This window comes from Manis pentadactyla, chromosome 10 (assembly GCF_030020395.1).
Source record: "Manis pentadactyla isolate mManPen7 chromosome 10, mManPen7.hap1, whole genome shotgun sequence".
Taxonomy (NCBI): Eukaryota; Metazoa; Chordata; class Mammalia; order Pholidota; family Manidae; genus Manis; species Manis pentadactyla.
Genome location: NC_080028.1, coordinates 97153509 through 97165910, shown reverse-complemented (window position 1 = coordinate 97165910; position 12402 = coordinate 97153509). Strand labels below are relative to the sequence as shown.

Genomic DNA, 12402 nt, shown 5'->3' with positions numbered 1-12402 from the left:
CTGATAAAAACTATGCCACTGTCATGTGGAGAGACCCCCTCACTTCCCATTGGAATGGCCCTGACCCCAAACTCATATGGGGCCGGGGATCTGCCTGTGTTTTCGACACCAAAGAAGGAGCTGCTCGCTGGCTGCCAGAGTGTTTGATTAAACCAATAGATTTACCAGAAGATTTTTAAAAATCTTATCCAACTATTCAGGGTGGTGACACCCCCTGAGACATCCTTTTTCTTCTTCTCTCCATAGATTCTGGCCACCAGTTTAGTCCTTGTCTTTATCTTAGGCACAGGACTCACCGCCTCCACCCCTCCCCAGTGGACCCTTGTACAGCAGACTATTCTTGTTACCACTTACTGGATCCTTGTTGGCGCCTTCACACTTCTTAACTGCACCTTATAAAAAGATGAAGCCCATCAACTCTCACGTTTTCACCTTCTTTGCGGCTGTTTCAGGAACCTTACAAGATCTTCAAGACCAAATAGATTCCCTTGCAGAAACAGTCTTACAGAACAGGCGTGGCCTAGACCTTCTCACCGTGGAACAAGGTGACATCTGCTTAGCCTTAGAAGAGAAATGCTGCTTCTACGCAAACAAGTCTGGAGTAGTTTGTGACAAAATAAAAAGACTCCAAGAAGATCTCGTGCAAAGAAAGAAAAAACTGTTTGAAAATCCCCTATGGACTGGGATGAGTGGGTTTCTTCCTTATCTTCTCCCTATACTAGGACCCTTCCTTGGTCTCATGCTTGTGCTCTCCCTTGGCCCTTGGGCCTTCCAGAGAATTACCACCTTCATTAGAGAACAAATCAATACTGCCTTTGGCAGACAGATACAAGTCCACTATCACCGGCTTGACCTGGCGGACCAAGGCTATGATGTGCCAGATGACTCCCCTCCTTTAGAACCTACATAGGATTCAGACCTATGCATGTCGGCTCACAATAAAGTGAGTGCGATATGGGCACCAATGTGGGTGTGAAGTTAAGCATCGCAAGGGAAGGTCCATGATCTGCCTCTGGATTCCCTGAGAGAAAAACCTGGCTTGCATGGAGGTTGGTATCTAAAATAAGTACGCCCTTCCTCCCCTCCACAAAAGATACCAAGGGCCAACATTGACCCCCATTGATGGGGAGTCTCGGAGGAGCCAGGTCACTACTCCCCCAATTGGTTAATGCCCACCGCTAAATAGCGGGCCTCCCCCTCTTTTGTATAAAAGAAGGGAGGACTTCCCAGCTCAGGAACGCTCCAGAGACTGCGGGTGGGGCCCCTGCCTGAGGACCCCAGTGGGATGGACCATGGGCAGGACTTTTACCTCTCTGAGCTCCTACAACGTCATCTCTCTCAGCCTGGATATCTCCTTCTCTCACTGGTATCATTGCTGAGATGACACCTCCTTTGAGGAGCCTCCCCTGACTGCCCATCGAAAGTACCCCCCAACCTTTCCTGCTCCCTCCAGGCCAGGTCAGCCCCATAAGGGCAGGGCCTTTAGTCTGTTTTGTCCCCTACTGTCTCCAGCACTGAGCATGGTGCCTGACACACAGCCAGTGTCCAGTACTTGGTGAGGGAATAAACAGGTGAACAAATGCTTCTGTCCAGGGTTTATCAATATCAAACTGAGAGCAAATGAGACCAACCTACAGCTCACCTGGCCCAGGCTGGAGGGTCCCCACCCTCCACCCCACGCGGGCATCTCCTCCAGTCCCCTGCCTCAGAGCTGGAACACAGCAGCAGGTGAAACCCCCCAGAAAAGGAGATTCTGGAACCTCACAGCCAGGAGTTTGTTCTCACTAGTCTTTGCCTTAACCTCCTCAGCATACAGTTACCCAGGGAACAGATGGGGCCTCGCCTCCATCGGAGGCTAGGTTCCCGGGGCCACAACTTGGTGCTCTGGGACGTGCATTGCTTGGCCCGGTACCGTCACCTGCCATTGGGGCCTGGCAGGCTGGGTGCTGCTCCCTGAAGCTGAGCCCAAATTTCCACATCTATAATGTGGGCACAACCCACCCACCTCATGGACAAACATGCCTGAAAACACGTGCCCACAGGGCAACCCATAGGCCTCAGGAAGCGTTTGTTCTTTCCTTCATTACATAAGGTTCAACTACATGCACCTAGTGTGTGGTGGGCATGAGGAGAGGGGCCACACACTGACGGGGACCCAATCCCCATGCCCAGGGAGGTCCCGACTGCCAGGGGCACTCAGACCATTAATGCCAGGCAGCCAAGAACCCCCCTGAGGGGCTGTGATTGTTGGGTGTTGCCAGCAGTGAGGGAACTGAGAGGTCCCGCTGGCCTCCAGGGGACAAGGAGTAGGGGCAGAGAGGTGGTCACCCCACGGATACCACCACCTACCCAACTTCTGCAAGGAAAACGCCCTGACACCTGATTTTTGACTTCTGCCCTCCCGACTGGGAGAGAACAAACTTCTGATTTTGTAAGCCACCCAGCTTGAGATACTTTGTTTTGACAGCCCTAGGAAAGGGCTCCCTTGGGAACCAGGCCATAAAGGACAAGGATGTCCTGCCCAGGGCCACACCAGGCCTGAGAGGCATCTCAGTGCACCTGGCCAAGGCCTGAGACAGGTGGGCAGGTCCCCTGCGCGGCTCTCTGTTCTGGAGGCAGCGGGCTGGGTGCCTTGCTGTGCATCTGCAGCTTGGTGCTGAAGCGGGCCTTGCCTGGGGACCCAGCCTGCATCAGGGCCACACTGTCATCCTCGTTCTGGCCAGAGAGCTCCAGGTGTACAGGAAAGTGAGAGCACCTTCCAGTATAGTTCAGAGAAGTGGGCCCCGCAGTGACACATCCGGAATGCCCAAAGCCGGAGCCACCATCATGAAGGTCCATGGAGAGCTAGAATGACACCAGGGAGATGCTGGGCCACCCTCTGCTGCGGCTCAGAAGGACAGCTGACCCGGTTCTACCATCGCCGTGTCTCCACTTGCAAGAAGGTTTGTTGAATGAATGAATGAACAAATGAATGAATGGCCGACCACAGATTTCCATAACCGCTGGTGCTCGCCAAGGCTGACCTGCAGGCCCAGCTTGTCTTCCATCCCGAGCGCCTGCAGCATGGGGATGTTGTGCTGGAGTGCATAATTCAGGGAGATGTGTCCTGGTCACCGAGTGAAGTTCAGCTCCTCGGACATCTGTCAGGCGGCATGACTGTGGGACTGGAGCCATCTCACTGGGCCATCCCTACTGCCCCCAGCAAACCAAGGCCCGTCCGGCAGAGCCCTGCACCTGTCTGCCATCAACTCTGACCTGTAGGGTGCGTCTGTAGTCAGGCCCATGCCTCTCGGTGCACAGATCCAGCAGGACCTGGGCTGGGAGGGCCGAGGGGCCAGGCTGGGGCCAGCTGTGCATGAGCAACAGGTCCACCTCCTGCCCGATCTACGAGGGAGCAAGAGAAATGAAGTCTCATGCCTGGGAGGTGGCCAGCGTCTCCCATGGAGGAGAAAACAAACCACTCCCAGATGTTACATCAAGCCTCTTTCTTGTCCCCTCCCTGCTCACCATCACATCAGGGGAATACAGGAGGGGAGATTCCCACCAAATGCAGCGAACACACTTCGATGTCATGTACAAAATTCACAGGTGACGTGCCCAGGGAGGAACCTCAGAGAGAAAGGCTTTGGCTAAGTACAGGGAACGGCCCACAGGATGTTTGGGGTGGACACAACTTTCAGGCTGGGAGGCAGTGGACAGAGAAAACGATCAGTAACCCAAATACAAATTGACAACAGGTTCGTGATGACGTTCAGAATGACCTGCAATGGAGCTGCTTCTCATGCAGGCAACCACGCGTACATGCCCAGGGGGAGAGGCTGCATGGATTTTTTTAAGGGAAATCATGGTCAGTGAATCACCCAGAGAGCTTCAGAAAGACCAGCTAGTCCAAACGAACATCGAATAAGTAAAGCTGATCCTACACTCACCCTGTGGTCCAGCTATTCCACCCCATGCATATGTTCGCTAAAAGTCGTGTGCAGAAGTGTTTGAAGCAGCACCATTCATATCAGGCAAAAGCCAGGTGCTTTTATATCCAAAAGAATTGAAAGGTCTTGAAGGGACATTTGCACATCCATGTTCACTGCTGCATTATTCACAACAGCCGAAGGGTGGGGACAACCCAAGTGTCCGTGGACAGATGTGTGGATATATACACGATGTGGTCCGTGCATACAATGGCATGTTCCTCAGCCTTAAACAGCAAGGAGACCCTGACCCATGGATCCACATGGATGAACCCTGCGGCCATTACTAAGTGAATTGAGCCAGCCACAAAAAGACAAATGCTGTATGAGTCCACTTATACGAGGCACCTAGAGTAGTCAAATCCATAGGCACAGAAAGTGGAACGGCCCTCAGGGCCTGCGAGGTCAGGGGGGACTGGGGAGGTAGTGCTTTATGGGGACAGAGTTTCAGTTTTACAAGATGAGAAGGGTTCTGGAGGCAGATGGGGGTGCTGGCTGCTCAACAATGCGAATGTACTTAATACCAGTAAAGTGTGTACTTAAAATGGTTAAGATGGGAAATTTTATGTGTATTTTGCCACAATAAAAAAACCCCTAAAAATACAAATATGTATATGATGGATGAATAAATAGTCAATAATTTAAAAAAATGGATACCACCTAACTAACAACTGGTAGAGTGGGTAGATGAGCTCCGATACGGCCAGGCCATGCTGTGGAATACTATACTGCTCTGAAAAGCAAACCACCAGGACAGCATGGTGGACTCCCACACACAGAAGGTCGAACTAAAGAAGACAGACAACAAGGGGAGCGTGCCAGGTGCTTCTATGTACATGACAGTTACGAAGGCACCTAAGGAGTGACTCTTTGGGGTGGTTAGTAGTGGAGGTGGGCCAAGGGGTCTCGGAGGTCTGGTCACATTCCACACCTTCAGGTAGATGGTGAGGGCTCGGTTTATGAAAATTCACCAAACTGCATTTATCATCCCAGTGCTTTTCTACAGCACATATTGTTCATCAACAAAGTCTTTAAAAAGCAAAAAAACCAGAGGAGAGTGGGGTACCGAGGCACTAAGGCAGCAGAGGGATATCCACCTCAGAAAGCCTTCTTCCTCTGCTTGTGGACCAGACACCCTCATCTCCCAGGGTCCTCTTTGGAGCTAAGAGCATGTCCACGTGCATGTCCTGAGCCTGTGAGTACATGGCCCCAGGCCCCCATCACAGGCCTTGAGGATTAGCGGCCCCTGCAGCGTGCCGGAGTCCACGGTGATCAGCACCTGGGCATCCACAGCCACGGAGTCCACCACAGCAGAGCCCGAGCCTTCGACTTGGCCTGGGACCCCCAGGGCCTGGAGAGGTTGAGGGAGACGTGAAAGCTGGGCTTTCTAACCAGAGTTGAGTTCAAAGTGGGCACCAGGAGTCCTAAGGATGCCCTTCAACAGGCCACAGGATGGTGCGTGAGTGCACATCTTCCCAGGAGAGAATTTCTGACTCTGATCAGGCTCTTGAAGCACCCAAGGGTCTCATGTGAGCTTCTCCCTCCCCACTCCTGCCTCCCCAAACGATAAGGGATCCGATTTTTGCACCAAGAGAACCAATTCTTCTGAAGCCCACCAGGTCCAGCATTGGGCAATGGCTGGCAGCTTCAGAACCCCCTTTCCCACATCCTCTGCCCCTTGCCCCACCTCCCCGGAGCATAGAACCAACCCCCTGCTCTACGTGGACAGTTGAGCTGGTCGGCAGACAGGCTGCGAGGCCGGCCTCCCCAGACACCCTTTGGTTCCTTCCACCTGCCCCTCCCTTAGCAAAGAGCAGGAGAGATGCCCTCGGTCTGCCTGGCACCACTGCCACCCAGGAAGGTCAGGCACAGGGTGTCTGCCGTCTTAGCCAATCCTGAGAGCAGAGGGGGCATTTGCACCCCATTCTGTGTAGGTGGAATGGAGGCCCAGAGAGGAGTGCGGACTTCCCCAAGGACACCTAGAGTCCAGGGCTTCCTGGCCTTCAAGGTGGCCTTCCCAGACCTGGTGCAGCTGCCTGCCACAGCACTGGACCCTGTCAGCCTTCCTCGTTCCGGAAGGCTTTCTAGCCTGGCCTCTGTGCCCCCTTCCGTCCTGCGGTCCCCCCACCTCCCTGGCTATTCCTTCTCACCCCTGCCCCCAGCTTTGCAGCTCAGGGTGCCCCCAGCCATCCACACCCACCCCACAGCCGTCTCAGCCAGTCTTGTGGCTGTAAACAGTAATGCCTATTTATTTACATACTGTCTATGGTGTTTTGTGCTGTAATGGGAGCAGCTTGAGTAGTTAGAGCCGGCTGCAGGCATGCAACACGGAAGATACTTACTATCGGAATTTACTTTATAGGAATGGTTTGCTCAGCCTGGTCCTAGGAATGCCCTTCCTTCCCAGCCCTGCCTCAGGGCCTTTGCACTGGCCATGCTGACAGTTCTGTCCCTAGATGCCCACAGGGCTCCTCCTCCTCTCCTTCATGTCTGTGCTCAGGCGTCATCTTGTCTTTGGGACCGGACTTGACCTTATATAAAATTGCAGTATCTTCCCTGTGTTTTCACACCACACCCCCATTCCCACTTTCTTTCTCTCCTTAGCCTCACCACTGTGTACAATGCTCCACAATTTGCTGACTGATCCTGGCATTGCCTGCCCCCACCCCCTGTGCAGCCCCTACCCCACAACCAGGGAGGCATTTCTCTCTGCTTTGTTCATGGCTCTATCTGCAAGGTAAAGGGAAGGAGCTCAGTATTTCGTGGGTCCATTCCTCTGGGGTTCACCCATCTCCCTTGTTTTGCCAGTGGTTGAAATGAAGGCCCCTGTCCTGCCCCCTGGAGATCCTGATGCCCTCCCCTCCTGCCCATCCCAGCACCACCTACCTGCAGGGCCTCGCAGGAGCTCTGGGCCAGCACCCGCCACCACAGCCCGCGGTCCAGCTGCAGCTCGCCGACACCCTGCAGCTTACAGGCCCCTGCTTGCAGCTCCAGGCCCAGCCGGTGCCCGGCCTCCTGCCCAAGCTGGATGGTCAGAGAGGTCTCTTGGGGGAGAGCCTGCAGCACAGGCAATGTGTGCCTCAGCTGCGCTTGGAGAGTGGCCTTGGAGTGGCGCACGGCCACCGCCAGGGTCAGGGTGGCTGTATGGCCGGCTACTGCCAGGGTCCCTGATGCCACTCCTTCCCCACCTACAACCTGCAGGGAGCCTCTGGGCTGCAGCCCAACTGGGAGGCCCAGGCCCTGCTGGGCCAGAGGGCAGGCCCATGCCAGGAGTGACCCCGATTCCCCATCCCCTACTCCATTACCCCTCCAGCCCCTGGCCTACCAATCTGTGCCTCCCCTATCCCACCCCCCATCACAGTAACAACAAATCAGATTATAATACACAACAACCACTGTGTAAGGAACACATAGTACACAGAGCCTCATGCTAAGCGCTCTACGTGAATGATCTCCTTTCATCCTCTTTGACAGCTGAGATGGGCAGGTGACTATTCCTGAGTTACAGATGGGAAAACTGAGGCTCAAAAAAGCCAAGCAAATTGCCCAGGGTCATAGGCTAATAAAGAGGCAGAGCTCAGCATTGACCCTGATCTGTCTTCAGTCCCTGCTGTCCCATGGGACAGTCACTATCCACAAGGTCCTGTTTCAGTTTAAATGAAAATGAGGCAAGAAATTCTGTTTCTTGGGCGCACTGGTGAACACATTTGAAGTGCTCAGCAGCTACATGCCCCTCGTAGCTAGGGGCCTGGACAGCAAAGAACAGAACATTTCTAGCATCACAGAAAGTTCTAGCAGGCATGCATGCTCTGCTCTACTCCCAGACGCTGTATTTCCTCTGGTGGCTTGGTCATGTGTTGCCTCGATATGGACAGGGCCTCTGCTGGTGCCAGCGCTGTGCTGGGGGACACCGTCCCTGCCCTGAGAAGGCTCCATCAGGGGCGACAGATGAGGGGACAGGCGGGGCAGCTGGTCCCGCACAGACGAGGACTGCAGTGTCCCCTTTCCTGGGAGGCATGCATTCCCCTCCCCCAAACATCATTGGACAATTCGTAGGCCATCTCTCAGCCCAGGAGATGCTTTTAAACAGACTATGAAACCAAGATGTGACAGTCCCCCCTGCCTCACCCCGTCAGCTGAGGACAGGAAGACAGCTCCCCCCAGTTATTCCTGCACTTAGAATTTTATGAAAAAGACAAATTCCTATAAATTTGGGATCTGTGCTCCTCTGCTCCACAGTGCTGCCTGACTCTAATCTCTCCCAGCCTCAGTTTCCTCCTCTGCCAGAAAGGAACGCAGGATTGGAGATAAGAGGAGCCAAGTGTTGGCGAGGATGTTCGGAGAAGAGTAGCTGGGGGTCTTGGGAAGACTGCGGAGGGAGGTGCCGGCCAGCCTCAGGCCTCTCACTGGCAGGGGTTCTGGAAGCCCAGGGGCATGTGCCGTAAACCACCTCACTGGCCCCCTTACTGGCCGGCCATACACACTGCCAGCAGCGGGCAGCCCGGCTCAGTGGCCAGCGTCCATAAGCTTTGTCCCTGGCGAGCTGCTCCACTGTGCCCTGCAGGTGGCACGGCCCCACCTGGAGCGCCAGGAAGGTGGCAGGGCCAGGCTGGGCAGCCAGGTTGATGGTGCTGCTGGCGGCGGGCCCAAGTGTGTCAGATGCCCGAGGACTGAGGAATGCGGCCCTTGAGGGCCAGCTGCTGGTGGGCATCTCCACAGCCAGGCAGAGCTCACAGGGGCCCCCCTCAGGCTGTCCTCAGAGTGCAGGATCTGTGGGAGCCTGTGCACTGGAACAGGGGAAGGTGGGGGGATTCAGGGGCAGCTTTGAAAGCCAAGGAGGTGGAGCTGGACACATGCCTGGGCAGAAAAAGTGCAGAATAGCCTCATCTATGCCAGTCCCTCCCTCTGCATAGTGCCCACACCATGGGCTCACTGATGCCCCAGTGACGGCTGTGGGCTGGTGTTCTGGCTCCGCCACTGACCCGGTCATTCCAAACATGTGACCTCAGTTTTCCTGTCTCTAAAATGGGGTGGACCAGAGCACCCTAAGTCGCTGGACATGTAAATGAGTTTATACTCATGACTTGCTAGCCCAGAGCCAGGCCCCCAGGCAGCACTGGCTATTGGAAACTGATCATTAACATCAGTGATCAATGACCCGGAAGGCAGAGATCCTAAGTGACTCGCTCCCCTGGGGCCCTTGACATGCCTCACATGGGGGCACAGGCCAAGGTGGGAAGACAGGATGACAGGGCTATCTCCGCCCAGGCCCCCCACCTCTGGGCCCAGGGCTCCACCTGGGACTAGGGGACAAGCAGACCCTTCCTGGGGGGGGCGAGGATTTAAGGAGGCACAACTGTGAAGCCTCAGAAAGCACTCAGCCGACATGCGTGCACAGTAAAACTCAGCCCCTACTTTTGACTGTTCTCGCCCTTATTCCCATCTCCCCAGGCCTAGGAGTTGGGTAAGGGACATCACAGGACAAAAACCAGCCCCAGAAAGATAAACGTGTCTTGGTAGGGCCCTTCGCGAAATGGGAGAAAATTCAGTTTCGGTCTTATTTATGGCTCAAAACTTTATAGCTAATGAGCCCCAAATTCAAGAGACAATGTTAAAAAGGATGGAAGCTCTTCACGGTGAGCACAGAACTGGGCATACAGTTGGCAGTTAATTTGTGCAGGGGGGAAGCACCCTGCACTGATGGGTGGGGACGGCCTTACCTCCAGCAGGAGGCAGTGGGTCACCAGGGACAGGGTCCAGTCGGTTTGTGTAGCATTGGCCTCAGTCCTGACGTTGCTGTGAGAGGTCAGAGTGCACTGACACAGGGCCACCTCCTGCTGGGCCCTGCGGGGTTGGTCCCCCTGGACAGACACTCGCATGTGGTTGCTGGGGGCAGCCCCTAGAGCCTGAAGCAGAGGCCATGCGTGCTAGAGGCCGGCATCCAGGTGGGCACAGCAGCCACAGGCTGTGTGGACGTCGGCCTGGGCAAACGTGTCCCCAGAACCTACCTGAGCCACCAGGCTGGCCGTTCAGGTGTGACCAGGAGGGAGCCATTCAAGGAGAGCACAGCTGGACTCTGCCTCCAAGAAAGGCAGAATGGGGCCAAGCAGGTGTCCCCACAACGTGGGCAATCGAGGGAGACCCTCCCTGCTGGGCTCTCTGTGTCCCCTATTAACAAACTACATTCCTGCAAAGTGCTTCTCTCTGACAAGCGCAACCCAGCCTCCCAGGGAGTCCTGAAGCTTAACCTTTCCGAGCATTTTAGGGTCCCCGGTATCCCCTTGCCATGGCGTACAGGCTGGTCTCTGCATCCTCCCCAGTTTCCACAGTAGAGTCCTGTCGACTTCTCTCACATGGCCTCTCTAGGCGAGTCTTCTCTTGCTGCCCCCGATGGGAGTCACTGCTCCTCTAGATGGTGTATTCTAGAGACCTGGGGGGGCCCAGCACTGGGGAGTTGCCCACAGCCTCATCCTGTCACCAGTGCTCACCTGTCTGCCTGGCGTGGGGACAGTACTGCCAGTGACAGGGCAAACACGCCCCGTGAGCCCCACTGCAGCTAAATGGAGACTGCATTTCCAGGGACATGGTGGGCTCAGAGGGGTCTGGGCAGACAGCCCCCAGTGCCCAGGCCACAGCAGCCCCTCCCAGAGGCAGATCCCCATCTACCACTGCTGCCCCACTTGTGACAGGGACCTTTGTACCTCCATCCAGAGGCCTCCCAGTGATGTCCCCCCAGAAGAGTCCTGACAGCTGGGCAGGCGAGACGCCATGGCTGCAGTTGACCTGTGGAGACCAGCGGGGCAGGGCAGGGCCGTGCTGCCAGACAGCCCTGGGGAAATGGCAGTGGGGGACTCCTCCCCCTGTGGAAGCTGCCCTGGGAAAATAACCCCCAAAGAGAGGCTTGTGCAGAGACCCTCAGCGTCTTCATTCAATTGAGGACACAGCTGGCCTCCGTGTGCCTGGTTCTAACCGGTCCCTCATGGTCACCACAGGAGGTAAGAGTGCTACCAGTCCCACTTTACAGATGAGGACACCGAGGCACCGGCAGTGCAAGCAACCGGCCCACAGCTGCGCAACTGGGAGGTGAGGCAGCAGCCTGGCTCGTTTGCCCCCCGCGGGACCCCCACAATGCCTCCCTCACCCTTGGGAGGGTCTAGCTGCCCCTTGACGGGCACAGAGGTGACTTCCTGCTTTTCATTCTCGAGAACAATGCAGACACAGCTGTGTACATGTGTCCTTGTCTGGTGTCCAGGGTCCTGGGGGAGCTGCCCAGAAGTGAGCAGATGGGTGAGGGCCTCGGCAGTGTTAATTTTACTAGACAGGCTGGGATGCCCCCAAAGCAGCCTTGGTTACACTTCTGCAGATGGGGGAGGGTTGGCAGGAGGACAGGTGGACAAGTGGACCAAAGAAACAGGGAGAGTAGAGGGCAGGGAGTGGAGGGTGGGAAGGAGAAGGGGGTAAGCGGGGCGGGGAGGGGAGAGGTAGGGAGAACGGATGGACAGGAAGGGACAGGAGGGGCTGAGGTGGTGGGGCCAGGGCTCGGGTTCTGCTTGGGTGCCAAGGCAGAGAGGCAGGGGAAGCTCTGGCAGGCCGGGTTCGGGCCAGGCCATCTCAGCAGCAAGGGCGTCAGCCTGACCCACGTGGGGCCTCCAGTCACTCAACTTGAGCCTTGTGGGCAGGGTGCCCAGCAGCCGAGAAGTTGTGGTGCAGCCCCAGGGCCAGCCCCTCACGGCTGCCGTGCCCCTCCTCTCCAGAGCAATGTGAAGCTGCGCGCCGTCCGTCCACACTCACCACCAGCCCAGCCACCAGACTGTGTGTTGTGCTCTGGGCAGAAGCACAGCTGTGGTGTCCCTCAGACCTGTTGCCCTCTCGCTGGACCTGCCGTTCCCTAGGTACACCCCCGCTGGCCCTCTCACTCACCTGGAAGTGTCCACGGCTGTCCCAGTAGAAGGGGAGGCCCCAGCACCTGGGGCCAAGCAACATGTGGTCAAGGTGGGCGTGGAGCCGGCTGCCTGGGGTGCTGGGGGCCAGGCCTTCCAGGCCAAAGGCGGCCTCCAGCCGTCTCCCAGCACTCTGCAGTGCCATGGGCACTGAGAGGTTGGAAGCCACATGGGGGTGTGACAGGAGCATCCCTACCTCCAAGGGAACTCCTGGGGGCAAGAGACCACGGAGGTGGCCACACCCAATCTATGCACCACAAGACCCAGAACAGGGATTCCTACCAGCCTGCCTGCTTCCCAGACGGTCCCTGGAGCTCTGAGCTCCCCTGTCCTGAGCTCCCCAGATCCCACTGCCCCAAATACACCAGGTCGAACGACACGAAAGTGCAGCATTCCACCATTTCTGATTCCCAGACACGGTGCCTTCACCCAACCCCACCGGGTACCACACTCCCAACACATACCAAGGGGCGGGCCCCCAGTCCATCTCGGTG

At 56.3% G+C, this 12402-nt stretch overlaps 1 protein-coding gene across 1 annotated transcript; it reads right to left on the bottom strand.

The window, feature by feature from the left end:
- Positions 1–2151: 2151 nt before the first annotated feature.
- On the bottom strand, positions 2152–9847 carry LOC118933653 (uncharacterized). The gene is made up of 4 exons (XM_057487988.1): positions 9689–9847; positions 8548–8718; positions 6855–7289; positions 2152–2844 (listed from the first exon to the last, which is right to left on the bottom strand). The coding sequence occupies exons 1-4, from the start codon at positions 9845–9847 to the stop codon at positions 2551–2553; spliced, it is 1059 nt and encodes a 352-aa protein (XP_057343971.1). The 3' UTR covers positions 2152–2550.
- Between the last annotated feature and the right edge of the window lie 2555 nt (positions 9848–12402).

Coding starts and splice junctions, on each gene's coding strand:
- LOC118933653 (XM_057487988.1), bottom strand. CDS start 9,847: ATGCGAGTGTCTGTCCAGGGGGACCAACCCCGCAGGGCCCAGCAGGAG. Junction 7,290..8,547: donor CCACCTTCCTGGCGCTCCAG/GTGGGGCCGTGC, acceptor ACAGATTGGTAG/GCCAGGGGCTGGAGGGGTAA. Junction 2,845..6,854: donor GCTCCTGCGAGGCCCTGCAG/GTAGGTGGTGCT, acceptor GTGTCATTCTAG/CTCTCCATGGACCTTCATGA.